We start from the raw sequence: 27990 nt of genomic DNA on the forward strand, positions 1-27990 counted from the left end.
CTAAAGCTTGCCTTCTTATTTGATAATGATTTATATAGATCCATGAATAATAGTGGAGCCCCTTATGTATCTTTGGATTGACTTCGGTTATCATGCATGTTAGTCGCGGATGACATAGCTCTAGTGGCTGATAGTAGAGATAATCTTCAGAAGCTCTAGATATAATAAAAATTATTTAGAAAAGAAGTATTTAGAGTTGAATGCTAAGAAATCAGTAGTATTAGTATTTAGGAGCAAAGGGGATGTTGATTCTAAGGTTCATTTTAATTTTGGAGGTAAGGTGTTAGAGTTTAAAGAAGAATTTGTTTATTTGGGTGTTCAGTTTAGTACATTAAGGGAGATGTCGAGGCATGTAGAAGATTGTAATTAAAGGGATAATAGGCTAATAAATATGCGTTTGAGAAGTAATTTAGGTCAGCCAGCTGACATGAGGATCCAGAAAAGAGTTTTCCAGACAAAAGTAGCTTCCAGTCCACATTGGGGTTCTGAGGTTTAGGGTTTTGCTAAAGCAGCTAAGCTAAAAGTTGTTCATCTAAGATATTTTACGAGAATTTTAGCTCATAAGGACTACTCCCAAGCTAAGGACTGTTGGGGGGAGGAGGTTTATTTTAAATGTTTTTTTGAATAAAGAGGATTTGAAGAATTTTTGGTTGGTAAGAGGGGATTTAGTTTGAATTTAGGTGAGAGAAGGAAATTTTTGGGAAAGCTTAGGTTGGGAGCTGGCCCCTTTTTTGCCCTATGTGTGGATGTGTGAATGAGAACTTATTTCATTTTGTATCCGAGTATGAAGAGCTGTATTAATTACGGAATGAATGTTTTGGACGAGTGTTAGGGAGTGAATGCTGGTTAATTGAGTGGATGGCTGAGAGGAATACATGTGCTATTAAACAGTTGTGTAAGTTTCTTCGTTTAGGGATTAAACATAGGGAATCATGTTTGAGGGGATAGCTTGTTACGGTTTATAGGATTTGAATTTTATTATGATTGGTCTTTGTTGGTTAAAATATTGAACCTTTGTGGGGGTTTTTTTTTTTGTCGTTTTGTTGGTCTTTTTCCTTTTTTTTTTTTTTTTGATTTGTAGATTGTATTCTATGTTATTATGGCCCACATGATTTTTGCAATAAATCTTATCTTATATCAAAATTAATAAGGATAAATGTTTCATTTATTAGTAATTGTACGTACCAATTGTGATACACAATTTTTTCTACGACGAAATTTACTGTATTACACCGTCGCTCTAAAATTTGAAGCCAAAAACAAAGCTTTGGAATCAGTTTTTGAGTTAGGGATGTTTTTCAACTTTCGGTTCTTCTGTTTTTCTGTGCATTTGCTTTTGCATTTGTCACCAATAATGTGCAAAAATAAAAATAATGTTACCTATTACATAAAAAGCGACTTCAAACATTTTATTATTTACACTGCCTTGATATAATTAATAAAAGTATTTTCTTAGCTGCTTGCATTCTTCAACCATATCCTCTCTTGATCGACAAGGCCTTTCATCAGTTTTATCATGCTTATGGATATTGTTGTAAATATCATCAGGTCGCTCAAAATCACCCGTTTTACGTGGTAGAACATGGACGGGAACATGCTGGAAAAACAAACAATATATTCTATTATAGTTAATATTAATTTTTACTTCAAAATCCATTTTATGTGATTAATGTGGGATTTTAAGAAATAATAAGTTTAAGGCAAAAATGGGTACTATCCCTTTATCCGGGCCTCTGGGCTTAATCACTATAAACTAGGCAATGATAAAACCCGTTTTTGACGTCGTAACTGTTATAGAGCAGGCAATGATTGCAAGGTTTTCATTGCGTATACGATATTAACCTGTGGTTTTTTGGGGGGTTTAGGGAGGGAAAAAGGTACCTAGGTTAGGTTATATTAGGTTACGTATTTAATATATGCAATGCTTTAAACAGGCCCCCCACCCCCTAATGTGCAAATATATAGCCCGAATTTGATTCTAAACTATTATATATTCGTCCTATTTCATTTTATTTCATTAGCATTAACCAAACTTGACTTTTTAGAGAGGCCCAGATAATGGGATAGTACCCAAAAATGTACCTATGATAGGTACAAGGGAGAAAATATTCTTTTCTACTGGAATTTCAAGCAACTTTGTCGCGCATTTAACGTGGCACGATACAAGTGTTTAAGCTTCCGGGCAAAGGATTTCTACTGGAAGGGAGAAATCGATTAGTGGAAATAGGTTTTGGCACGTATATGCTATTGTTTTACATTTGGCGCACACATGGCTGTTGTATCATCCGTGGTGCATGACAGTTATGTAAATTTAGATAAGGATGATGGTTAGATATAGGTGTTATTTTTTATTTTGTCTATTGTTTATTGCTTATTTTCCTTTGTACCTTGAAAAATCTTCGCGTTAAGGACGCTTTGTGCTAAGCATTAAAGCTACAGGCTCTATATCCTTGGTATAGTCGGTCCAACAGGGTCAATGTAGAGAATTGGACGTGACAAAAAACGTCACAATATCTACTTGGCACAAAACGTTACAAAACTTCTTTGGATTAACATTAATGAGGTCCACTTTGATTTATGACTCATAGTTTTTGCTTGAACAATTCAAATATTTTATTTTTACAGAATATAACTTTTAGGTAATTTTTTTAATTTGTTTTCATCAAGCGTCTTCAGGTTACAAGCTATCAGACTCCATTGTTACCCCATTCATACTTTGTATAATAAGCTTCCAGTTTCTATAATAAAAGTCTGCAACGAGAAAAGGTTTATATTCAATTTTGATTATAATCGTACAAGAGATCAAAGTATGCTATTCGGAGGAATATTTTTTTTTCAATCTATTACGCAACAAAAGTTGGCATAAATTAAAGTGCAGCGCTGAATACTATGCGTTCATTTTGCTATACGGAGCATCCTAGCAAGACCAGGTAACTCAGTCTCCCACTTGATACAGCCTTATCCATGATAAGTTTTTTCATTATTTGATCTTTTGCACAAGGAAAGTAGAAATGTACATAAAACTAAACAAAATGAACTTGCATAAAAAAGAAAAAAATATAGTTCTAAATAAGAGAGCATATCTAAGAGCCCTAGATTCCAAAGTTCACGTACATAGATATGCGAAATTTAAGTTTAATTGGAAAAAAAACAATATTTTTACCGCTGAAAAACAAGAGGTTTAAAAAAAAATTACCGTTGAAAAAAGAGAGGTTTGAAAAACAATATTTTTACCGCTGTACAGAAAATAAATTTCCATTTGTTAGTCTTTAAATAGTTGTGTTGAATTACCTTCTGTTAATACTGACTATATTCCGTTTCTATTCTTATTGTTTCACTAAGGTTAGTTTACTTATATTTCGTTACCATAAACTGTTTGATGCTAGACGTGTAGAGACAAAATGGATTTTATAATCTTTTAAACAGTTTATACAAGGTGTAACCGCAGAGGCAACAAATGCCTCTATTTTACTAGTTCCCTTACAATATCTAAGAACTTAGCTTACCCTTATCGTCTGTCCAGCATCAACACCATCCTGAATTGAAATGGTAGAAGATGTCGTCTCATGAACTTTTTCAAGAACTGCTTGGACTTTCTTGACAGTTAAAAAGACATGTGTCGTTTCACAAGCGTCCATGTTTTCAATCCTTAGAGCTGGTCGAATTGGGGATACTAGGACATCTGTTCCAAAAATATAAAAGCGATTAAACAAAAAAAATCTGATTTAATGCACTAACGGTACGCGTATGCAAACACGTAGTCTTTGCAAACACGTAGTCTTTGCAAACACGTAGTCTTTGCAAACACGTAGTCTTTGCAAACACGTAGTCTTTGCAAACACGTAGTCTTTGCAAACACGTAGTCTTTGCAAACACGTAGTCTTTGCAAACACGTAGTCTTTGCAAACACGTAGTCTTTGCAAACACGTAGTCTTTGCAAACACGTAGTCTGTGCAAACACGTAGTCTTTGCAAACACGTAGTCTTTGCAAACACGTAGTCTTTGCAAACACGTAGTCTTTGCAAACACGTAGTCTTTGCAAACACGTAGTCTTTGCAAACACGTAGTCTTTGCAAACACTTAGTCACTAAAAATGGCAAAGGAAATTGTTTAACACATTTAATAGGTATGTCTAGTTCTATTTGTACTTTATATCTGGGAAGGTCATTTGTCCTACCTCATAATGTCCAGTTGCAAAAGCTGGTTTTATTTTTAACAAAAGTGCTTCTACAATTTGTTTTCTTTCTGGGCTTAAAGGGTCTGTATTAAATCTCTTCAAAAATTCGTGATCTTCCCATTTTATTCCATGAGCTTCTATAGAAAAGGCTTCCTCTGTATTTTCTGTTAATCCTGCTGCTAAAAGGGTTGAAATTTTCATATAATCACTGTTTATAACCCACATATGTACCAACCGTTTTGTCCCGTGGTAAGTTAAGAGGTTCATCACCAGGATTAAAATAAACTATTTATAGTGAATTATTATAGGTTTCACATAGCGATGGGGAAATATGTAATTGTGTCTCAATATTCGGAGTAAACATTAAAGTGTCTTCATGAGCGACAAAGGTCTCTGACAGACTTGACAATTTGAGTTTATTGATTTTAAAACAATTGGCCTGGATACAAGTTTGCTTTGCTATATATGCCATACCCCGACCTGAAACCTCTTCAGCAAAGAATGCAAGATAATTTATTTCTTGGTTACTAGGTTTTCCTAAAGAAATTTTATTATTCCGCAGATTTAATATATAATCTAACTTGTTTAGAATATCATATCCAATAATTACATAAAATTTCAACTCCAAGACCACTAAAAAATTTCCAAAATATTCTTTCCTTACGATTTGTCTCATCTGCAATGCAGAATGCTACATTTATTTCCCCTATTAGTGGTAAGGTCTCTCCACGTAAAGATTTCACGGTTCGGATAGATGTTTTAAGGCGTCCACAAACACTCTCTGGACATTTTTGAAATATTTCGTCCTTTAATAAACTCCTTTGACATACACTATCAAGAAAACATTTTACAAAAAATATGATCTGCCATTTCAGCAGTCTACATAAACGGAAAAGAACTCGGTTCAGTGTTATTTTCAGGTAACCCAACGCAACAAATACTTTCATCTAAATTTGAAGGGAATTTCAAATCTTATTGCCAGCGCTAATAATTTGTTCTTATCATCTGTTAGTTTAACTTGTTCTAATACACTGCTTGTGATTGAAAGAAGCATACCACTTTTAAAAACACTAATAGTTATGTCGTCTGCCCCTAAACAAGGAGAATTTTTGTATAATCTAGTGTCTTTCCCTTAATTCGGGAGTAAAATTGATGTACTATTAGAAGGTTTTTGTTTCTCGGATAAAAGTTCTTGGAGTTTTTGTGCAGCCGGTTTTTCATGTAAAAAAACTTCTTTTAGAAGTCTTTCTAAATGATCTATATTTCTGATTTTAGAAATATTTAAACTAGTCACAAATCTTTGAGTTTCTCCCCGTGTGTAGCAAATAGCTTGATTATTCATAGAAGGATTACTGTTTTCTAAACTCCTTTGTATTTTTGTTTTGATTCAAGAGTTGTAATCGATGAGTGAATATCATTTGGGTATGTTAGCAACGAGATGAGGGTGCTTGTTCTACGAACAGATTTTGAAGTCTATTTACAATAGGGCTGCCTCTATATTGCTCTTCTTGAGCGCTTATTCAAGATTGCGCACTCTCTTCTAATCTTATTTTCTCTTCCTGAGCTTTTTCTAACGGGATTTCTAATTCTCTGATTCAGTTTTCATTTGAACTTATGATGGTTCTTTCTTTGTAAACTCTTAGTGTGGGAAACATTTTGAACCTTTAAAGGATTTTAAGTCTCTAAAGTGAATTAGTCTATAAATTGTGCAAGGAATAGTTCAATATCTCGCTTTGAATTAATCCTAAAGGCTAGTAGTGTGATCACACACTCTTAAAGATGATTAACCTATGGCACTGGTACTAAAAGGACTTAAGCTACAGATGATACGGATATTGGAACTTGTAAGAAAGAGAAAGAAGAAGAGAGAAAACATTTTAGAATGGTAAAAGCTGTCAAATTTTCTTCCAAGTTAAACTGTTTAAAAATTGTTACTCAAATGAACACTGTTTCAAACCTTACCGTCACTGCTAGGAAAGAAACAACCACTGGAAAAACCAAACCTGCACCTCCTTGGAAGAGAAAAAGAACTAAGTTTGATAAAATTTATAAATTTATTCATCCTCATCCACTTAAACGAAAGCTGTAACGAACTTGAGTACCGCTGACACCAGTTGTAAGATTGACCTATTTTTAGTACTAGAAACTAAGTCTGATTGCTGCTCTTAAGCAACCTCTGGGTAAATCTCTCCCTCTAAACGCTCCTTCTGAACGTATTAAATTATATTTAGAAGTATTTTTACCCAAAGTTCTTAGAGGAACAATCAATCAACTGGTAACGCTCTTAACGGAAGCAAATAGTTCGAATCGGTACTCAGAACTCGGTGACAACTTAATTTTATTATTAAATTTGATAAAAAAAAAAAAAGGAACGTTATAATTCCTGTTGTCATATGAAGCCTTCCCAGTGGCTCTCTTCAGGTTTGAATAGCCTTATATTGTGTGTGTTTCTGTCGTTCCAAGGAGGCTGCGTCTGTTTTCCAAGCGCCATCACCGAGAAAAAGAATTAATTTAAGTTTAGGGCTACTGAAACTCTAACTGAATATATCAGACTTGGATAGTTAGTTAAGGCTTGGGTCCTGGGGTATTAAAATTCTTTAGTCCAAACTATAGCTTCTAAGGTGAGCCAAAATTCCAAATAACCACAATTGATTAGACGCAAACTTATCAGTTTAATCCAAAACAAGGTACTTACTAGTTATTTCTTGTGACTGGAATCAGTGTTCCTTGGACCTCAGATAAAATATTTAACTTCAGTAGGAAAAATCCTTGATTTAATTTCCTTCTACTTAAAGGAACTTAAAATTCTTAGTTTGACAATATTAGTCCCCTTTCCCTAGCCTCTCTGTATAACATCAAAACCACCTAGATGTATCTACAGCCTTGAATGGATTAAGGAAGGGAAAGAACGGATTAAGGAAGAATGGATTAAGGAAGGGAAAGAACGAGCAAAAGAGGATAGGACTCTCCTCCTTATAACGTTGGAAAATCAACATAGGAGGTAAGCAAAACTAGAGTCCAAGAAATTCCAATTTCTGTGTTACTTATTTTATAAACTCCGTGCTTAAGTTCCTCGAAACGCTAACCGTGGAAAGGGTATACAGCTAATAAAGGCTCCACTCCTTGTTTTGGGGTTTTCCACCTTAAACCCATCTATTCTAAGTTTATTCCACCAATTTTGTGCTTCTGGGAAGACACTCAGTTGAGTTCTTTAATTTAATTAATCGTAGATTGTTTTATTCTTTTACAATGTTGGTTTTCAGAGAGACCAAGCCTTAACAAAAAGAAAGTATAAATGCGAAATTATAAGACCCACAACCAAATGAAGTAAAAATATAACAAGAATCTTGAGTTATTTACAAGGGTGATCACAGGTCTAATTAATCTTAATTAGATCATGTATCTTTTAATTAATCAGAACAAATCCAAGGGGCTACCTTAAATTATCCGCAAGACATAAACTTCTATCAAATCAAATGGGCAGGTTTCCAAAAGGGAAAGTACCTCTCTAACTAAAGTTAGGGCCAAAAAGGGGCTCAGGGGATTCAATTCATAACTTATTTCAAAAGAGACGTATGATATTTTGGGTTTAGACCAATTGATGAAAAGGGTTTACAGTTTTATAATTTAATTTGAATATTACATTCAAAGAAATTTAGACAGGCAGGTGGTTGCTATTATACTAGGTAAAGAAAAGCTTACTTACTCAGTTCCTTCCTTTCCAACTAGCTCCAGTGACAAGTCGACCCTCATCTTCTCTCGAACTTTGTGTGTTATTTGCTTAGCGCTGTTTTAGTTCTTAACTGTCATTTGCTCGAGACTAGTTTTTGTCTCGGCCCTTCTTTGAATTTGGGCCATTCACAGCCTTTTGCTCAAACAGTTATTCTTTGGTTCTCAGTTTGCTAAAAGAAACATATTATGGTGTAATTCTACATTTTGCCTATAGTAATCTTGACTTGCATTATATCCAGTGATTTTTGAGGGGTCAAAGATGTTCAAACTTGAAACAATGACAGTTACTTCGGATGATATGGCTGTGTGATTTATAGTGGTCATACTGAAGGGAAAGTTAAACTATACAAAAACAGTGGTTTTATCTCTAATTTGTTGGACTAAGAATGATTTGACATTTGTTAACTGCAGTTACACAAATTTAGTTTTTTTTTATTTTTACAGAAATTACACAAAAAAAGGCTTTTCCACAAAACAACCTGATTATATTTTCATTGTACTCAATACTTTTATCAAGTAGACGCCTAAAGGGGGAGGTAAAGGGGCAAATGTCCTTTTTTGGAAGAATAAAAACACGTAAAAGGACACATATCGTTATATTTGTAGAAAATATCAATAGTATTTTTTTAGATATGCATTCCAATGAGCATCTTTTTTTAGAAATCTTCGTAAACTTCGTCTAAGAATTCTCCTTTAAATCACATTTACCAGTCACAAATTATTTACCGAAGTAGCTTGATCGGCTTTGCTACGAACAATTTACTCTCTATGTGGAGACAAAATGAGATAACCACAGGGCCTATCCGATGAATGAGATTCAACCTTTCGGGAAAATTTCAAGTTTCTGGACTATCTTAATTTTACCTTAAACATGATAACTTTATATTAGTATTCTATTTTGTCAGAAATATTCATCTTATGTACCAGCCACTCACTATTTTTCTGAGCCTAAGAGTAGGTTCAATAGATATTTTTAACATAAAACAATATTCGCATTTATTGCTATTATTTATTTAAAAACTGGTCGTGCAAAAAAAAAAGGTGGGAGAAGAGGGAAATTTGCACAACTCACAACAAAGAATCCCTACATAATCACTTTAAGATTACAAATATTTCCAGATTCCTGTTAATTCATTATACCCCTCCTCCTCCCTCAAAATCCAAGGATTAGTTGATCAAACAGTTTGTGGTAACGAAATATAAGTAAGGAACGATGCAACTCAACATTAACAAGCTGTAAAAATGAAATTTTGATATTAATAGATACATTAAAAGAATTAGCTTGTTCAAAATATATAAAGTTCATCAAATTTAGTGTTGCCCGTCAAAATCTAGGGAACTGAGAAAATGTGCCAGATTCTCGAAAGGGGAGGGGGAAATCCCCCTAAAAGTAAAAAAAATCTTGATGAAAATCGCACCATCAGATTCAGCATATCTTAGGATTCTACTTTAGAGGTTTCAAGCTCCCATCTGTTTTTTTTTCCACCTCCTCTCCTCTCGGTGACTTTCAAATTTTCTTTAAAAATATCTCATAATTTAATTAATGTCACCTACTCTTTTCATAATAAAAAAGCTCCCATCTGTTAAAGTGTAGAATTTGTATTTTTTGCCAGAAAAAAGATCACGGATGCATGTTTTTTTTCTTTCCAGGGAGGATCGTATCGAACCAACAGTTTTAGAATATTGGGAGAGGACTCATCTGAACGGAAATTAAAAATTTTAGTGCCCTTTTTAAGTGACCAAAAAGATTGGAGGGTAACTAGCCCCCATCCCACGCCTCTGTTATCCGCAAAGCTGTCTGATCAAAATTTCGAGGTAGCCATATTGGTCAGCATAGTTGAAAGCTTCAGTAACCATGCCAGTCGGGATAACATGACCCCCAATCCACAAACCCTTTGAAAAGGTATGGAAGTTATGAAATTTGCCCATTTCCTGCGTGTAGTATCTGTTATTGGGAAGTATAGAGACGTTTTTCAGGCGGGGGGATTTTCCACAAAGAGAATTTTCCATGGGGGGTAGGGGAGCTGCGGAGGGTGTACTTTTCAGGGAAAAGCATATATTAGGCAAATTTAAGAGAATTCCTATAGGGGATTCTTTTTATTTGTCTTACTTTCTCTTTGCCAAATCAATTCTACTTATGGAGATGTTAAGGGGAAATGTTCGAAGAAAATTTTACCCGAGTTTAAATTTTCTAGAGGATCTTTTTGCAGGAGGGGGGGGGATTTTTGATTGAGGAAATTCTCCATGGGGGAGTTTTTCGCAGGATAAATTCTCCAGTGTGTATTTTCTGTGGGAGCAAATTCATACTAGGGGGGGGGAGGGATATGCGTCAAAAATTTCCCACGGACGAGGGTCTCTAACATGTTTTGAAAAGCAATCAGAAATTAAATTCTTTTTCAGAAGAAAGAGTGCTAAGGAACATTTTTCAGCCGGAATCGTCTGCAAAAAATTTTCCGGGGGGATGTAAGCTTTTGGGTCACCTTTCTGTGAATTGTCTACTTCTCTGTAAAGTTGTGTACTACTTTGTAAACTGTGACTTCTTCTCTTTGGAGTCTTATGGTAGCGTTGGCCTATTATCTGGGTTCTACCGGTGGAGGATGTCTAGAGTCTCTAACCATCATATAGTTTATGTTTAGAGTATAAAATGTTTATTTATACATATAATACAGTGAATGTACATATGGCGAGGACAGATACAGAATTCGAACTGGTTCAAGTAATCTAAATTGGTAACTTATATTCAGCACAATATGCAGATACACATCAGGGCATTTGACAGAATTGCTCTATTTTAATCTGTCAACTTCTAGGAATTATAGCAAATATTCAGAATTAATATAGTAATCAATGAAATGGGCCTCGTCTAAGAAATGGAATTTTGACAGATACTTAGAATTTAATTATAGGTTTCAACACAGAAAAACCTACTTGCAAAGCTTACAGGAAATTTTCAGTGAGAAGATATTGTCTGGAAGGATTTTTCTGGTGGGAGTATTTTAAGTCGGAGGAACTTTCCATAGAGGAATTTTCGGTAAGGGGAAGTAATTTTTCAGGTAGGGGGAGATTTCCCGGTCTTACTTCCAGATTTCCCGGTCTTACTTAAAAAATGATCAGAAATTAAATGGAAAACATGTTTTTTCAACTGAAAGTAAGAAGCAACATCAAAACTAAAGACAAATAGAAATTTTTACGTATATGAGGGCGGTTATCCCCTCCTCAATATCTCTTTCTTTACGCTAAAGTTCGACTTTTTTTCGCCATTCTTTAAGAGCCATTCCTTAAATACAAGGCGCGTTTAATCAGAACAATAAGAAGCTTTTTTAATGCTTAAAATTTTAGCGTGAAGAGTGAAGAATTGAGGATAGGTTGACCCCCATTATACACGTAATAATTTCTGTTCATTTTATATTTTGATACCTTTCCTTACTTTCAGTTGGAATTTTTTTTATTTTTTGTATTTAATCATTAACAAATATAAAGAAGTTAAGGATCAAAATCATCATTCTTTCAGCTTAATATTGAAAAGATGCTCAGTCACCAATCTTGAATTGAACTGATTTTCTTTTTTAAACGGATAACCCCAAAATAAAGTAGTTTTAAAAGGGTTTTTTTATTTATAAGTCACTCTTTTCTTTTCTTTTCTTTTCTAGGAATTATCAATATTGCCTAGAAGTGAGGCTTGAACTTGCACCATTAGAGGAAATTTCGAAACTTCATAAGTCAAACGCAATTATAAGGATGATTCTTTGAATATTTTGAATACAACAACGTATGCAGTCGTATTAACTAACTATAATTCATGTATGAAGGACATCAAAACAAAAACTTTTTTGTCTCGGACCCACCTGAAGTCTATTTATAACAGAAAATTGCAATTTTCAAAGTTTTTTTTCGATTTTTCCCCATTTTATGACGTTTTAAGGGCAATATCCCTTTTTTGTCAGTGTTGCCAAGTTGAATCGTGAAAACGAATAAGCAAAATATTTCGTCTGTATGATTCAAACAATCAAGATTAATCAACTGATACCCAAAGAAAATTAAACCTTCAAAGAGAAGCTCCACCTTCTTCAGCTGTGTAGTGCTATAGTTTTTTTAGTTGATTTTCTTCTGATCCCCCCCCCCTGCTTATTTTTTTAATCTGGAACCTACTATCAACAAAAACTGCATAGCTGCATATGGTAGTCGGTTTCATTAAAAATAGAATTCGCGATTTTCTCCAATTTTTTAAGACACTAGTATATACGGTTGTTCAAGATTCCGCTAATGAATCAGATTTAAGTCTCACAGTCGTTGGCAGTCGTATAGCGACTTCGCTTTATCGTTTCTGCAATGCATAATTTACTCTCTAGCGGAAAATAGAATAAAATTGTTACATAGCCTATTAGTTGAATAAGTTCCATCTGTTGGCCATGTGAGGAATTTTCAAAATTTAGACTATCTTTATTTCTTGTAAACAAATTTGTTTATATTATTATAATAATTTTTTGAAGTATTGAAGACAGAAACATCAGCTATTCAGTGATTTTCTAAGTCTATGGGTGGACCCGATAAGTTTTTAACCTTTAAAAAATTTTCTTATTTTTTATTATTGTTTCTTTTAAAAAAAAAACTTCATATAAAGGAAAATTGGGAGCTAAAAAGCACAATCTATAATAGCAGTCACTAGTCATGACAAAACCACTAGAATCACTGTGATTAAAAAGCATTTTAAAATTCATAATAAGTCATTATGCTCATCCCCTTCCCTCCGAAGCCAAAGACGATTTAATCCTTAACAAATAACTTTAAGGGTGGCTCATTATTTTTTTAGCTTAGTACTTGAAATGATGCTCAGTCACCAAGCATAATTTGAACTAATTTCCTTTTTACACTGATAACCTACCCACATAATAAAATAGTTTTTAACACGTTTGTAAATTAAATGTTTAAATTTGTCTTCTTTTTTTTCTAGGGATTGCCTATTTTATTGAAAAACGATGTCACAAAGTTGTGTAATGCTATACACAATTTGATCGTAAGCCAAATACTATTATGGAAGAAAACTCATAAATTTTGAAATATAATAAGGCAAGCTGTTGCAACTGGACTCGTTAAGAGTTTGAGGAACTCATTTCCCAAAATCAGCAAACATGAAATTAGATAATATATAACTTATCTATCCAGGTAGGAGGGTTATATAAGTAGGGAATTGGGCCCTTGCCAAATGAGGAGAGTCCAAGTCGTGTTCAGACTGGAAAGATAGGACTCTAGTTCCTCTCTTATGACTAAAAAGTGAAAGGTGTGAGTCATAGTAGTATAAGTCCCTGTAGAACTTACTGACGCAGACAATTGTGACTCAGATGAATCACATTAGTGACTCAGAAATACAGTTACATGAAATAATAGACAGGATGTGTATCTCATAGGGTATTTTAGTATCCAGGGTGCAAGAAATAGGGGTAGCCTAGCCTAAGTAAATTTGGCGTAGGGAAGCAATATAGCAAGAGTAACAAACTGCTGCAATATTATTGGTTATCTGCTAATGACTATTACTGGTGTATATGATCGAAAAATCCAGATTATTTGTGCCTGTCTCCACTGTCTAATAAAAGGACTTATCCCAATTTGAACTTTTATTTGTTCGTCATAGAAAGACAATGCAGATTACAAAAATACCCTAATTTGAGAAAAATAGTACAACATAGATGTCTAACATACTATGGATGAAGTACTGCATTCAGACCACTTGCTAACCCCAAAATAAGAATTTCTGTCACTTTAAGGATGTAAATAAACATATATGAAAGTACATTTTTGTTTTCATAAATGGAAGAACTGTAAACATCAAAAACAAGAAGAACAATAGGGAATTCTCTTCGTAAGACAGTGGAATTCTAATTTGAATGAATAGTTCGGCCCTATGTGTAAGGGCCGTGCTCAGCAAAACATAAATATATAAAAGAAAAGAAACTTACAACAACATACGACCATTAAAACTAAACTGAATTTTTTTTAAACAGTCCCAGCATCCTTCTTTTGGCAAAGTTCAAAAAGGACTGATAAATAAAGTGAGGTGAAATGTCAAAATTTACGGAAGAACTGTAGTGGAAAATGGACCGCCGAGCATCTTCCTCTCCCATTTTCTCCAAAGACATTACTGAAATATAATTTTTTCATCTTCTCCCACTAAAATGATTGAAGTAAGCCAAAATCAGCAAGCAGTAATGATCTTTGGGAAAGACGGTAAAATTAGCAAAGTTGTGGTGTAAGGGCAAGGCTTTACAACAAAGTTTTTTGTGAAACAAAAAACTTATCTGGATACAAGTGATGACTTCAGACGAGAAGTAAAAAACAGAACAGCAAAAGGATAGATATGAAGTTTTATCTTCGTGAAAATTAATATGCAAAAATTAAATATCTTAAGCTGCATAAACATATATTTAAAACATCAATTCCATGGTATTTACTAATTGTATGAGCAGAGGGAGGTGTTACCAGAAGGAGGATGATCTTGGACAGAAGTATTATAAGAGGTTATTTATTATCCTGAAGTGTACCCATAATTTGGTTCTTATAAGTTATCTTGGCTTTGAGAATATTAAATAAAAACTATTTTTAGATCTCTAGCGTTGCCTTATTAAATTGCGCCCTATTTCCCATGTTTTATAGATAATTTTGAAGACCACGCCGCAATTCCACAACAAACAAAGACAACGAATACTGAAATGAATTCCATGACTATAAATAAAAGTTTAAATAGAGATAGATCCTGCAAAATAATAATACTGCCAAAAGAATAATATAATAGATATACTATAACAAAGAAAAAATAATAATATAGATATAAAGAAGACATAAAGAACAAATAATAACAATAAAGGAACAAATGAAAACATAAATTAAAATGAAAAATCACAACAAATAAAGACAACAGATACTGCAATGAATTTCATGACAACAAATAAAAGTTCAAATAGGGATGAATCCTTTTAATAGACAGTGATAATTCACAAAAAATACTGGATATTTTGGTCACTGCTTATGTTACCAAAATATCCAGTATTTTTTGCAAGTTTTCTTTCATTTCAACAATAATTTTTTGGAGTTCAGGCATTAGAAAATACGTGTATCCAAAGAATATTAAATAGAACATTGAAAATTGAAAAATAGAAAATAAAATATTGAAAAATAAAAAAGAATACTGAAAATTGAAAGAATATTGAATATTCATTAGACCAAGAAAGTCACAAACCAGTCAATACGAAATGCCACTGGGCAACCACTCGTGATAAACGTAATCAGAGTGCCTAGATGAAGATAATTGGTAAATCTCCTACAAATGGAGGACCAGCGACTTCCAAACTCTGTCTTTTACAGGCAACCAACAGGCACCCGTCGTAGGGAAAGCCTCAGGAATACACTACGGCACAAGTAGCACAACTACCTCACTGACATACGCAACCTTAACATGTTTATCCAACTCGACTGGGAGGACGTGTTAGCTACAGAAAACACGTGGGATAATTAAAGGTTCTTCCTCAATGCCCTGGGGGCCCATGGCGCCACCGGCGGAACAAGCTCTGAGGTAAAAGATAATTTTTGGTAGAACAGGAAGCAATTTAGGCGTATAAAGAGGGAAAGTTAGACCGCTAAACATTGATTGTTTTTTCTAGTTTTCAAATTCTTTCCCTTAATTTCATTTTGATGTGGAAACAGCGTTTGATGAAGCATAATAATTCCGCTTACTCAAAAAACTAATTGTGCTGAAGCATTTTACTTTGTTTGAGATTGGATATTGTTGCTTCGTTTATATAAATTTATTGTCCAATAGTTTTAGTTTCCTCTAAAGACACTGTTTGGTGGTGTGCTTGTTTCCTGTGTCCGCTTCAAGCATTATTGTAGGTCTTTCTCAGACTTTTTTGTGAACGCTACCCATTATGAAAACTTTTTTGACACGCCATCTATACTCTCCTCAGCAAATCTATATTTCTTTGTCTTAAGCTGCATTACCTGTTACTGTACCGATCTCCATGACAAAAGCAAAACAGGGGAGGATGCCTTCCACAAGCATTGTACGCAGCAATTTAAAGGTATTTATTTACCTTTATATTGTTAGGAATAGGAGAGTAGGTCTTGACACTTGCTTTGTTTTTGGACAGGAAACCCTGAAAAGTGTTCTCCCCAGCTTGACGTAGGAAATATCTTCCTAGAGGTAAAAGATCCGGAAGCTACATTCAGAAAAATGTAGATAAATGTAAAATTTGTGTCAAGGGGTTGGAAACGGATAAATCTGCAGTGCGCTGTGACTCTTGCCATAGTTGGATCCAGTCCCTGGAACAACCGCAGGATAAGCTCTGAACTATAATATCCAGATTTTTTTACTCTCTGTGGTTATGTGTTACGAGCAAGATGTAAGGTCCTGAATTAGATACCAAATCATTTACGGGCACTATCAAAGTTGCAAATAAGAGATGTGCTACAGAAGTTCAAAACCAAGCTTAAATCTGTATTGAGCTAGACGCTATGATAAAGTCAACAAAGTATAAGACAGAGTCATTAGAGCAAGATATTGTTTCCAGATGTTCTGGCCATGACATTAAACAACACGCTAGTAGAGAGCTTGAGAATCTGGATGAGGTTATGGGGCGAAAAGTTGAGACAGCAATTCATAGTAAAACTCCTGATGCAAGGAGCAGTCGACTTACAAAGTATTGGAAGCAGACAAAAAAAAAAATGATCGGGTATGAGATACTTGTCAATTTATCTCGCAAAACGAAGAGCAATAAAAATCAGTACCATCTTAACTCCATAAATCATAAACACCTGTCTGAGGCACCAGTGAAATCAACCTTCAGAGTCAGGATTGGCAAATACCCAAGTGAGCGGATGCGCCCAATAAAAAAAATGATTAAAGAGACAGTGAACGTGGATATTGTGGCAGTATGCTTAGCTGCAAAACGCGTAGAAGCACCAGGTCATTTCAAAAGCGTCACTGTCTGCCATGATTGAATAGAAGCGGAGCTTTTAGCGAAAGAAAAATATGACAGACTGACTCAAGGAATAGCCGATAAAATTACCGCTGGAGAGGCTAACCAGTCTATGACAAGAAGCCAAAAGAGCTCTCAAATTATGAGAAAGCAGTTCTTTCAGATGAAAGAAAAAGACTTGTAGCTCTAATCAGTATTATGTCGTTTATACAAATGAAGATTCTTTCTCGAAGAAATGCATTGAGCTACAAAAAGCGATCCTATACCAAAACCCGACATTAGTAGTTACAGGAACTGTCTGCAAAGAACTTATATAATCATAGCTTACACCTTGAAACACTGCTGAATACAGTAACATTGGCAGAGGACCTACAGTTACCAGATTCTTCCTCGCCTATTTAATTTTTTTTTGCTGTATAGCCAAGCCCATTACCTCCTCCGGAAAATAACGAAAAATCTTTACAACTGTTGCTTAATGTATTTCGACTAAATAAAAATTTCTTGATAGAGGGAGACCATAACTTACCCATACCTTCTCCAGAAAATAACGAAAAATCAATACAACTGTTGCTTAATGTATCTAAACTAAACAGAAATATCTTGATAGAGGGAGACCTTAACTTACCTATCACCTCCTCTAGAAAATAACGAAAAATCATTATAACTGTTGCTTAACGTGTCTAGGCTAAATAGAAATATCTTGACAGAGGGAGACCTTAACTTACCCATCATCTCCTCCGAAAAAAAAAACGAAAAATCATTACAACTGCTGCTTAATGTATCTATACTAAATAGAAATATCTTGATAGAGGGAGACCTTAACATACTTCTACTACTACTAACAACTCACCGCAGCACCAAGCCACCTGAGGCCAACGCAGCTAAGAACGCTCCTCCTCCACTCAAATCTATTCAAAGCCTCCCTTTTTAAACCCTCCCAAGTAGTTCCCATTTCCTTTAAATCTTTCTTTATTACGTCCTCCCACCGCAGACGAGGACGACCTGCTTTCCGTTTAGCCCTAGACAGTTGGCCAAAAAGAGCAATCTTCGGCAATCTGTCGTCCTTCATCTGCATAACGTGCCCTAGTCACCTCAACCTTTCTTTAATTATAGCCCTAGAGAGCGGTAATGAACTACATTTTCGTACAGCCTATTGTTTGAAATACGGTCAGTCGGCCGGGTACCCAGATTAATCATTAAGCAATTTCTATGGAAAACATCTAGCAAATCATCATCCGCTTTTCGGAGCGCCCATGCTTCAGAGCAATATTTGACCACTGTCATCACTGTAGCTTTTAATATTCTAATCTTGGTTTGCAGACTTATCTTCCTATTCTTCCAAACTTTTTTTTTAACTGTGAAAAACACCCTGAGCCTTGGCTATTCTATTTTTAACATCTTCCCTGCTCCCACCATCTTTACTAATAATCTAAGTCCAGAAGACTTTTTCCTCCCCATTTGATTCCGTGATCTCCCATTGCCTTTCCCAAGGCCGTATCCAGAGGGGGGGGGTTACCCGGTTTTAACCCCCCCCCCCCGAAATTTTTGACCGAGTAGGAAATTAATCTAAAAAATACCTGTAAAGACAAAACCTTACCAGAAAAAAAAGGCTCCCACACTAACTCCTATTGCATTTTGTGGGTAAACGGTGCTTATCAGCTTACGCAATTAGGTAACCGTAGGTAACCCCATGTTCACCTGACCTTGCATAGTAAATTAGGGTTAATATGCGCTATTATCCTTTTGCATTTTGTGGCATACAAAAATCCTATTGCAATTTTGTGGGTAAAAGGTTGTGATCACCTTACACAATTAGGTAACCCCATGTTCGCCTTATTATGCAAGGTCAGACCTTGCATAGTAAATTAGGATTAATGGGGGCTCGAGGTAAATGTTATAAGAGTGCAAGATTGTCAGTTCAGTTCAGTTCAATTTCGGACTTGGATAAGAGAAGAGCGATTTTCAACATGAAGAGGAAGTGTGATATTAAGTCATTTTTCGCGCCCAAGCGGACCCGAGATGTTTCTGACAGAGGCGATAGCGGGACGTCTGCGGAGCATTCATCTACATCAGTGGATCTGAAGGGCGCTGGAGCCATCGTTGAAGATTCTGAATCACGGACCTTGGAACCAACCACGACACAACACGCACCTGCACCAACCCAGTCTCTGTCGTTGTTTGCAAATGACATCGGTCGTTTTGTCAACAAATCATCCAGTCTCGATTCAAATTCTAAACTTCGTTTGCTGAGGAGCCCTTGGACTCCAGATATCTCCTAAATTTTTCACTATCCGAAAAACGGAAGCTGAAGTTTCAGTTAACTTGGCTCGCTCGTTTTAGTTGGTTGTCCTACTCTCCGTCTGAGGACGCTGCTTTTTGCAGATTTTGCGTTCTGTTCTCGTCAGAGACAGCTGGCAAAGGCTGCAACCAGCGCTTGGGGAATCTAGTCACCAAACCATTCAGGAACTGGAAGGATGCGATAGAGTGCTTCACAGCTCAGCAACAAGCAGAGTTTTATAGAAACTGCATCGTATCAGCTGAAAACTTCATTTCTGTCTCGGAGAAAAGGCAGGACAATATTGCGCACCAACTAGACGCGGCAAGGAAAGCGCAGGCTCATGAGAATCGCCAGAAGTTGCGACCAATTGTTGAGACGGTGATATTTTGTGGGCGGCAACAGCTTGCCCTTCGTGGTACTAACGATTCCGGCCCCATTTCGGTCTCGGATCCAGAACCTTCCCACAATGATGGCAACTTCTGAGCACTACTGTGGCTGAGGGCGAGACACGGTGACGATGTTCTGAAGAACCATCTTCTTTCTGCGGATGGAAATGCCACATATCTTTCTCCCATCATCCAGAATGGTATTATCCCCGCATCCGGGGAGCTTCTTAAGCATTCTATTGTGGAAAGAGTAAACGCAAGTCCATGCTTTTCGGTGCTTGCCGATGAAACGGTGGACGTTTCGAACACGGAGCACCTCTGTTTGCGTCCGCTACACATTCAAAGGGAACCTGCATGAGGACTTCCTTGGTTTTACCCCAGTTTCTGATTTGACTGGGCAAGGTCTGGCTTCATCAATCCTGCGATTTCTCGAAAGCCTTGGTCTTAATCTGAACAAGATGGTTGGTCAGGGATATGGCGGTGCGGCAGCGATGAGTGGGCATCTTAGGGGTGTCCAGGGTGTTATACGTGAAAAGTACCCGAAGCCGCTTTACGTCCATTGTAGTGCGCACAGTCTCAACTTGGTCATTTCTTCTGTATGCTCTATTCTGGCGTTTAAGCATTTCCTCGGTGTCTTGTCACAAGTCTGCAGTTTTTACCATACTTCCCCACTCAGGACACATAATTTAAAAGAGAAGATCAATGAAATACTACCGGATTCGAGGAAACATACTTTAACCGGACTCTGCGAAATAAGATGGGTGGAGCGCCACGATTCAGTCGTGCGGTTTCTTGAGCTGTACCGACCAATCGTGCGATCCCTGAAAGCTCTTGAAGAGAACGGAAATGCAGAAACTTCTACAAAAGCGGCGCAGTTGCTGGACACGATGAACCAGTCGCAATTTGTTGTGTGTCTCCATGTGGTCAAAGAGCTTTTCTCCTTACGCTTCCATTGTTCAAGACTCTTCAGTCAGTTGACTGTGATTTGGCAGCTCCATGCAGGCACGTGGAAACTGTCCTTTCAAAAACAAATGAAATGCGAGAAAATGCTGCAACTGCTTCCTCGTCTATTTTCGACGACGTTCAGCGTTTTGCCAGAGACTTAGGACTGGAGATGACTCGTCCAAGAACCTCGCTCTTTATTCCTTTCCTGGACCACTTCACTTCCGAGCTGAAACAACGATTTATGCTTCACCAGAAACTGCTGTCAAATCTCAGAGTCCTTTCCACTGTTAACATTGTTTCTGTCGATCTGAAGGCATTAAACCTGGAGTCATTGGTTGAATTGCATGGCGATATTCTTCCCGAGCCAGACTGTCTGAAGCAAGAAATTGAGCTATGGCGTATCAAGTGGGAGAATGTTCCGGTATCAGAGAGGCCTACTTGTGCTGTGTCTTCGCTTCAGGCATGCGACGCCACCTTTTTTCCAAATGATTTTCTTCTTCTGGCTGTTCTTGCGACGTTACCTGTTAGCACTGCTACTCCGGAAAGAAGTTTCTCAACGCTCAGAAGGTTCAAAACCTGGCTGAGAAATTCAACAGGAGAAGAACGATTGAGTGGCTTAGCCCTCCTTGCAGTCCATAGGGACGTTGACATCTGCCCAGACAAGGTCATCGACATTTTTGCAGGGAAGAAAATCGTCGCCTGGCTTTCGTTTTATAGGTATTCGCCCTTACTTTTTGGCTTCTTTTTGCGTTCTGCTTTTACTGTCTCAAAAAAAAAAAATCTTGTAGTATTTAACTGTATGTAAATACTTGTCTTGTTTTTGCGTTTCTAAAAAAAAAAAAAAAAAAAAAAAAAAAAAAAAAAAAACCCTTAAGGATACGAAAGTATGCCTAGTGGACGCATCCTCGTTCGCAAGGGGCGGACTAACGGTCTCGAGCTAACGTAATGTTTCTCGAGGATGTTAGACAAAGTCCACGGGAAAAATCGGGTAAAACCCCCCCCCCCGAACAAAAATCCCAGATACGGCCCTGGCCTTTCCTGATCTCCTTAAGACAAAGTCCATCAAAATAATCCATATAAAGGAAGATAGAACACAACCCTGCTTAGCTCTTGATTTAATACAAAACCAGCTGCTAACCTCATTTCCTACCTTAACCGCAGCAGTGTTATTCTCGTACATAGCACTAATCACTTTGATGTATTTGTCTGGTATACCATACAAGGATAAAACCTTTACTAAAGCTCTTCTATCAACAGATTCGAACACTTGCTCGTAATCTATAAAACTGAGGACCAAAGGTGTTTGACAACTCGAGACACTTCTCAATTATTAACCTAAGAGTGAAAATTTGGTCGACACATCCTCTACCTTTTCTAAAACCGCACTGTTCTTCTCTTAAGACTTTGTGTACGGCATCTCTCAGTCTAAAGAGTATCATATTACTAAGTAATATACTACCTACAGAGACAAGTCTAATGTCTCGATAATTACCACACTGATTCTTATCACCTTTCTTATAAAGTGGCTCAATTAAGGTTTTCCTAAAATAGTTAGGTACTTCCCCTTTTTCAAATCATATTTATAGTGTTCAATAACTCGTTTCTAACCTGAGTCACCATATTTAATAAACTCCTTTATCACACTATTAGCACCAGGAGTCTTATCATTTTGTAATCCTTTCGACATTATTGTTAATTATTATTCACAAAACAAATCTTCCTTCACGTCCTAGGAATCAAAAACTTTTTAGTTTTCCTCTGCAAATTTTCCTCGGTTTAGCGAGGAAAAGATATAGATAATTCTATAATTCTATCTATAATTCTAATTCTATAGATAATTCTATAATTCGATAATTCTATCTCGGTTTAGCGAATTCTCAAAATGTTCTGCCCATCTTTCTTTAATTCTTTCCTTATCGCTAATTGTGGCCCATTCCTATCTTTAACTGGGCCAAGTCAAGATTGACTACTCCCTCTCAATTTATTAACATGCAAGTACAATATTTTACTATTATGCCGTCTAGCTGCATCTTTCAGATCCTCGGCAATTTTATCCATGGCCTTCAATTCACACCTCCTTAGTTCATATTTTAATGCTTTCTCAACTTTCTTTATATTCCTTTTGTTTACAGACCTTAACTTACCCGGCGTTGATTGGTCTTTCCTAAATGTAGTATGCACTGAATTTTTGGATGCATAATTTTTAGAAACTTTACAGGATGCTAACCTTTTTCAGCATGTAAGAGAACCGACGAGAAGACATGGAGGTAATTTTACCTCTTTTTTAGAGCTGATAATCATGAATAATAAGACATTTTTGCACAGGGTTGCCACCACGGTGAGTTCCTAAAGTGCTACAATTGCCCAATTTCCGTGCTACACAGCGATTTTCAGTGCAGCAGTAAAACAACTGACTATAATAGTGCTAAAATAGCACTTTCGTGCTACATGTGGCAAACCTGAGCACGTGTTACAGTGTTACACATAATGAAATAGTGCTAAAGTAGCACTATCGTGCTATAGGTGACAACTCACTTCGTGCTTAGAAATTAGCTCATCAAAAGGTAAAAGTGGCCATGCCAAATTATAGTTCGTCATCGCAGGATGTGTATCAGTAACATACCAATGTCCGTTTGAATATCGAAAGGATGGTTATGGTCCGTTCAGACCCTTCGTCAATAGTGCTGGACCAATTGAACAGCTTCAAAGAAGTGATATAGATACGGATGAAAATTTGTCTCTACAACTTTTTTTTAAAAGCTGTGCCTTACAATTTTATACGGTAAAATGAAGCGTGCAACTCCTAGGTGCATTTTAGAGCCTATAAGAAGAAAAAACGAGCTGTGGAGACTGTATATTTCGTCTAAAACAAGAGAGTCGTATAAAGATTTTAAAAGAGTACGTAATAGAGTTGAGTAACAAAGCTGATTCGTGAAGATTGATCTGTTTTTTCTTTCTTCAGTTTTTTTTTCTTTTAAAGATGAGCAAGGCAACGAAATCGTGGTTGACACAGAAAAGGCAGTTTTTTTAAGTAAATCCTACACATGGGTTTGATCATAGTAATATAGCGGTGGAGCAAGTATTTTAAATACTCTGCAAACGTGATTACAAAGGACCTGATACACGCTAGCTTTCGAACACTGGTGCAACCTTGCAACAGAATTGGCAGCAGGGACGTACGCTGAAATCCCCACTCCCAAAATCTCACGATTTTTTTATATTTTCCCTTAATTTTCCGATTTTTCTCACAGAATAATGGGTTTGAAGGATTTGCCCCCCCCCCCCCAAAAAAAAACAAATTCCTGCGCACGTGCCTGGTTGGCAAAACCCCAAACTAATCTTTTAATTTGTGTTCAAAACCTAACAAGCATCCTAAAGCATGGAGCAGAATTATTTTGAAGTTAATAGAGTCTGGAGCAATGCGCAACACGGATATAAAAGAAGAACGGTCACCCAACACGTAGTTTCTAGAAGTAATAAATAATTTTCATAAAATGGCTTTGATTTTCAATGTAAATATTTTTCTGATGCTTTCGACCATTATAGAACTGTTGATCTGTTGCTGTGAGAAGCTCAGGAATGATCCTGAAGCTCTTTCATGGATCCATGATTATCTTACTGGAAGAACGTAAAGTTATGGCAGTTAGTATTGCCTCATCACCAATTCAGGTGGAAAGGGGAGTTCCTTGAGGAGCTACCTAGGTCTCATTTTGTTTTACATATTTATAAATGAACTTCCAGCTGTCATTATATATTCAATTACTAAGCTTTTTGCAGATGATTTCCAATTATAAAGCAAATAGATAATCCTGCTAATATCGAGCTATTACAAGCAGAAGTTGATGCACTGCACGAACGAAGTCGTCTGAATTCTATGTTCGTGATCATTGAAAGAAAAATTGCTATGTCCTCTACATGCGAACAAATACAAAAGACTGCATGGAAAACATTTATTCGAGAACAATTGGTGCAGTAGAAACAGTGAAAGACCTCGGAGTCTTCTTTGATAATAGGCTAAAATTTTGTAAAAATGCAGCGCATATGTCAAAAAGTGCAAATTCTCGTCTGCACATTTTGAAACATTTCGCAAGTTCAATCTGCAGAGCTCTAATACATTGTACAAAACATTAATGAGGCATACTGTTGAGTATTGCCATCGCGTGTGGTATCCGCTAGACGGTTTTGACAGGCTGCAAATGGAGAGTCCGTACAGAGGCATGTGACAAGTTTAGGTCCGCATCTGAAGCAATTACCTTATGCATAGTTTACACCTTCCCAGTTCATAATTTTTTAAGGTTAGGGCTGAGTTGATGAAAATATATAGAATCGTTCGTCGAGTTGATCATCCATATTGAATCGTCTATTTGGATTCCAGTATATTCTTCAGGTTTTCCTATTACGGAACTATTAGGCAACAGTCATAGACATAGACATAGACATTTTTTTATTAAGATCTAAAAGCGTAGCAATGGCTATTTTATTTGTTATTTAAAAAAATATTAGAAGAAAAAAAAAAAAAAAAATACAAAGAACACTATAAAAAAAATAAAACGTTAATTAAAATAAAACTAAGTATTTTTGTATGCTTCAACGAAAAAGGGGACAAACGTGTTTTTGTAGCGGTTGGTCCTGCAGACAGGGGGTTGTAGCTTCGACTGGGATCTGGTTCTTTGGTTAACAGGAGCATTAGGTGGAAGGATCAGTCTGTGATGGGGCGAAGATAGCAGTGACTTGCCGAGGGACATGATCAGTGATAATCGTCTGTCGCTGAGAGATTCAAGGTTCAGTTCTTGCAAGAGTTTGTTGTAGTCGTCACTTCTGTTACCAACGATTATGTTAACAGCTCGTTTCTGCAAAGATTCAAGGTCATCGCAAAGGTAGTGGATGCTCTGGACAAAAGGTCCCCAGACAGCGACGGCATATTCGAGTAGAGGTCTCACATACGTAATATAGGCATTTTTTAGGCTTTGAGTGTCGCAGCCAAACCTGCGCATCAGGACTAGGGTCTGAAGTGATGCATTGCCAGCCTTAATAACCTTCTCCACGTGTTCGGTGAATGTGCAGTCCATCGATAATGTGACTCCGAGGATTTTTGCAGATGGAACAATAGGGAAAGGGACTTGCGGGAATTCCAGATCACGTTTTAAGGGGCAAAACCTGAGGATCATTGATTTATCTGCATTCAGTGTCAACTTGTAACGTTCATAGTCCTCAGAGAAGGATGCCAGAAGGGTCTCGCTGAACTGACGTTCGATTACACCTTCTCTCACGAGGTATTTGAGGACAAATGATAAATTGTCGACGAATTTGAGTCGCTCTTCGAAATTCTGAAGGAGGAAGTTGATGAGGGAGATAAATATGAAACCAACAAGTCTTGCACCCTGAGGGGCTCCACAGGTAAGTTTAGACCAGTATGAGATCAAGTCACCTTCAAACAATGGAAATACACACTGCATTCTGTCCTGAAGGAAGCTCATCACTAATGCAAGAGACCGCTTCTGTGCGCCCATTGCTCGCATATTTTTTGCTGCCGTAAGATGACAAATCAGTTTAAATGCCTTCCTGATATCGGCGAGAGCTAGGTCGATGGAGGTACTGCCCTTGTCAAGCCACTTAAAGATAATTTCGACTAGGCGCACGAGGTATATCGAGGTATTGCAACCTTTGAGGCCGCCATACTGGTAACGGTCTATGTTTTCCCGCGTTTGCTTGAGCAATTCACGCAGGATGAATGACTCGGTGACTTTTGCAAAGGTAGATGTGATTGATATCGGTCGTAACTCGTTGCAAGATTTGGGTGTTTTAGTCTTCGGTATAACACGCACAAATGCGCGTTTCCAGCACGACGGGAAAGTTGACTGGGCGAAACATTCGCTGATGATGTGTCCAAGTGGCTTGGCAAGGAAAAGAGAGAACTCTCGTATTAACCTTATAGGTAGCTCTTCAGGAAAAGAGCTACTGGATGGACACAACTTGTTCAGCTCATTGAAAACTTGATACTCAACTATTTCGATTTCACCTTCGTCAAGTCGTACAAGTTGTACAAGTCGTACAAGTTGTATCAGCCAGGAGTGAATAGAAGAATGGGCTTGACCTGTGTCGTTTCACATACATACAAGTCGATCTATACACACATATAATCAAGTGTGACTAAAGGAATGTTCAGCGACCTGCAGTTAAACTGTCAAAGGTAGAAACTTGACATTTTTTAGCCAACAATTCTGGAGCCATCAGAATGCATATCTTAATATGTTATTAACTACAGTTGAGTATGGTGTGAACTACATGTTCAAAAATTCATAACATTTGATCTATTATTTTAGGAGTGCATCACCCATACATAAATTAATAATGACAGGTGTAGACTACATCATACAAAATATAAGAAGTCAATGAAGAATTTTCTGTGGACAGTGAATAAAATATAACCTAAGCAAATATTTCGGCTGTATGACTAATAGCCGTCTTCAGTAAAATATATTGCAAATACTAAAACAAAGAAACCAATATAACCTAACCTAGCAAACTCTTTTTAATAAAATAATAATAATCTCTAATATTAATCTTAAATCTCTAGTAAATCTCTTTTTTTGCGCCTAATAACTGTTTCATCTTTCCCCTTTTTTCTGATTGAATGAAATCCACCTTCGATTCCATGATTGACGGTACCAATCGATAGCGATGTAGACAGTTTAGTAAGTTGTCACATCTTGTTAAAACTAAATGTAATCCATGTCATATTCTTTAATTTTCGGAAAGGAAAATTTGCTTAGAATAGGATGGTAATGTTGGCTATTGACGGTGTGAACAAAAAAATTACTCATTGTGGATAAACAGGCTACTCAATGACCACGTGTGGAATCTCTCACAGGGTTGACAACAGCCGACGTCTAAAAAGAGTGCAAATCAAGGCAAAGAAAGAGTGAATTTTACTCACACAGAGTGCAAGTAAATAAAATTTGCGCACTTCCCCTCTGAGGTTAAAAAAAGTGCATTTCACACGAAAAGTGTGCAAGTTGACAGCCCTGTTAATACTTCGATTAATTGCACTTCTGAAAAAGTTACTAACTGCTGACGTTTAAAGCAAATGAAAACTGAAACCCAAAAAGTCATTTTCAATCTTCCGCATTTCTTGTGAGATAAAAAAGAGTGCATTTCACACGAAAAGTGCGCAAGTTGGCAACCCTGGTCTCTGATCCCCAAATGTGGTAAATTTTGCTTATAGCGATAGCCTCGGAGATTAAAATAAGGCTCATAGGGCTGCCAAAAAGTCCCTAAAATCGAGTGAAGGTCCCTTAAATTGATAAGGGCCCCTAAAGTCCATTTTCTTGCTTTAGTTTAAAGCTCCATATCCTGCAGGCTACCAATACCTATAAGTGTATGGTTTTCAGTATTTTTGTTTCAGTTGAGATTCTAGGAACCTGTTTTTGCTTGTCTAAGAAAGACGAAACTTGTTAAATAGGCTACAGCATTACTGTTTGGATAGAGCAGACGGACTAGTAACGA

General features: G+C 36.6%; 2 protein-coding genes across 2 annotated transcripts in view; both read right to left on the reverse strand.

Moving 5' to 3' along the window:
- Positions 1-1273: 1273 nt before the first annotated feature.
- On the reverse strand, positions 1274-8009 carry LOC148941165 (bis(5'-adenosyl)-triphosphatase-like). The gene is made up of 3 exons (XM_089104636.1): positions 7884-8009; positions 3507-3682; positions 1274-1597 (listed from the first exon to the last, which is right to left on the reverse strand). The coding sequence occupies exons 2-3, from the start codon at positions 3636-3638 to the stop codon at positions 1436-1438; spliced, it is 294 nt and encodes a 97-aa protein (XP_088960762.1). The 5' UTR covers positions 3639-3682; positions 7884-8009; the 3' UTR covers positions 1274-1435.
- The window catches only part of Taf6 (TBP-associated factor 6), a 91200-nt gene continuing 71182 nt past the window's right edge, over positions 7973-27990 (reverse strand). The window contains exon 12 of the transcript XR_016143301.1: positions 7973-8079. The gene's annotated coding sequence lies outside the window, so the exon portion shown is untranslated. The remainder of the gene's footprint in view (positions 8080-27990) is intronic.

Source organism: Artemia sp. Qi Xiang Cuo, chromosome 18, assembly GCF_049724085.1.
Source record: "Artemia sp. Qi Xiang Cuo chromosome 18, ASM4972408v1, whole genome shotgun sequence".
Taxonomy (NCBI): Eukaryota; Metazoa; Arthropoda; class Branchiopoda; order Anostraca; family Artemiidae; genus Artemia; species Artemia sp. Qi Xiang Cuo.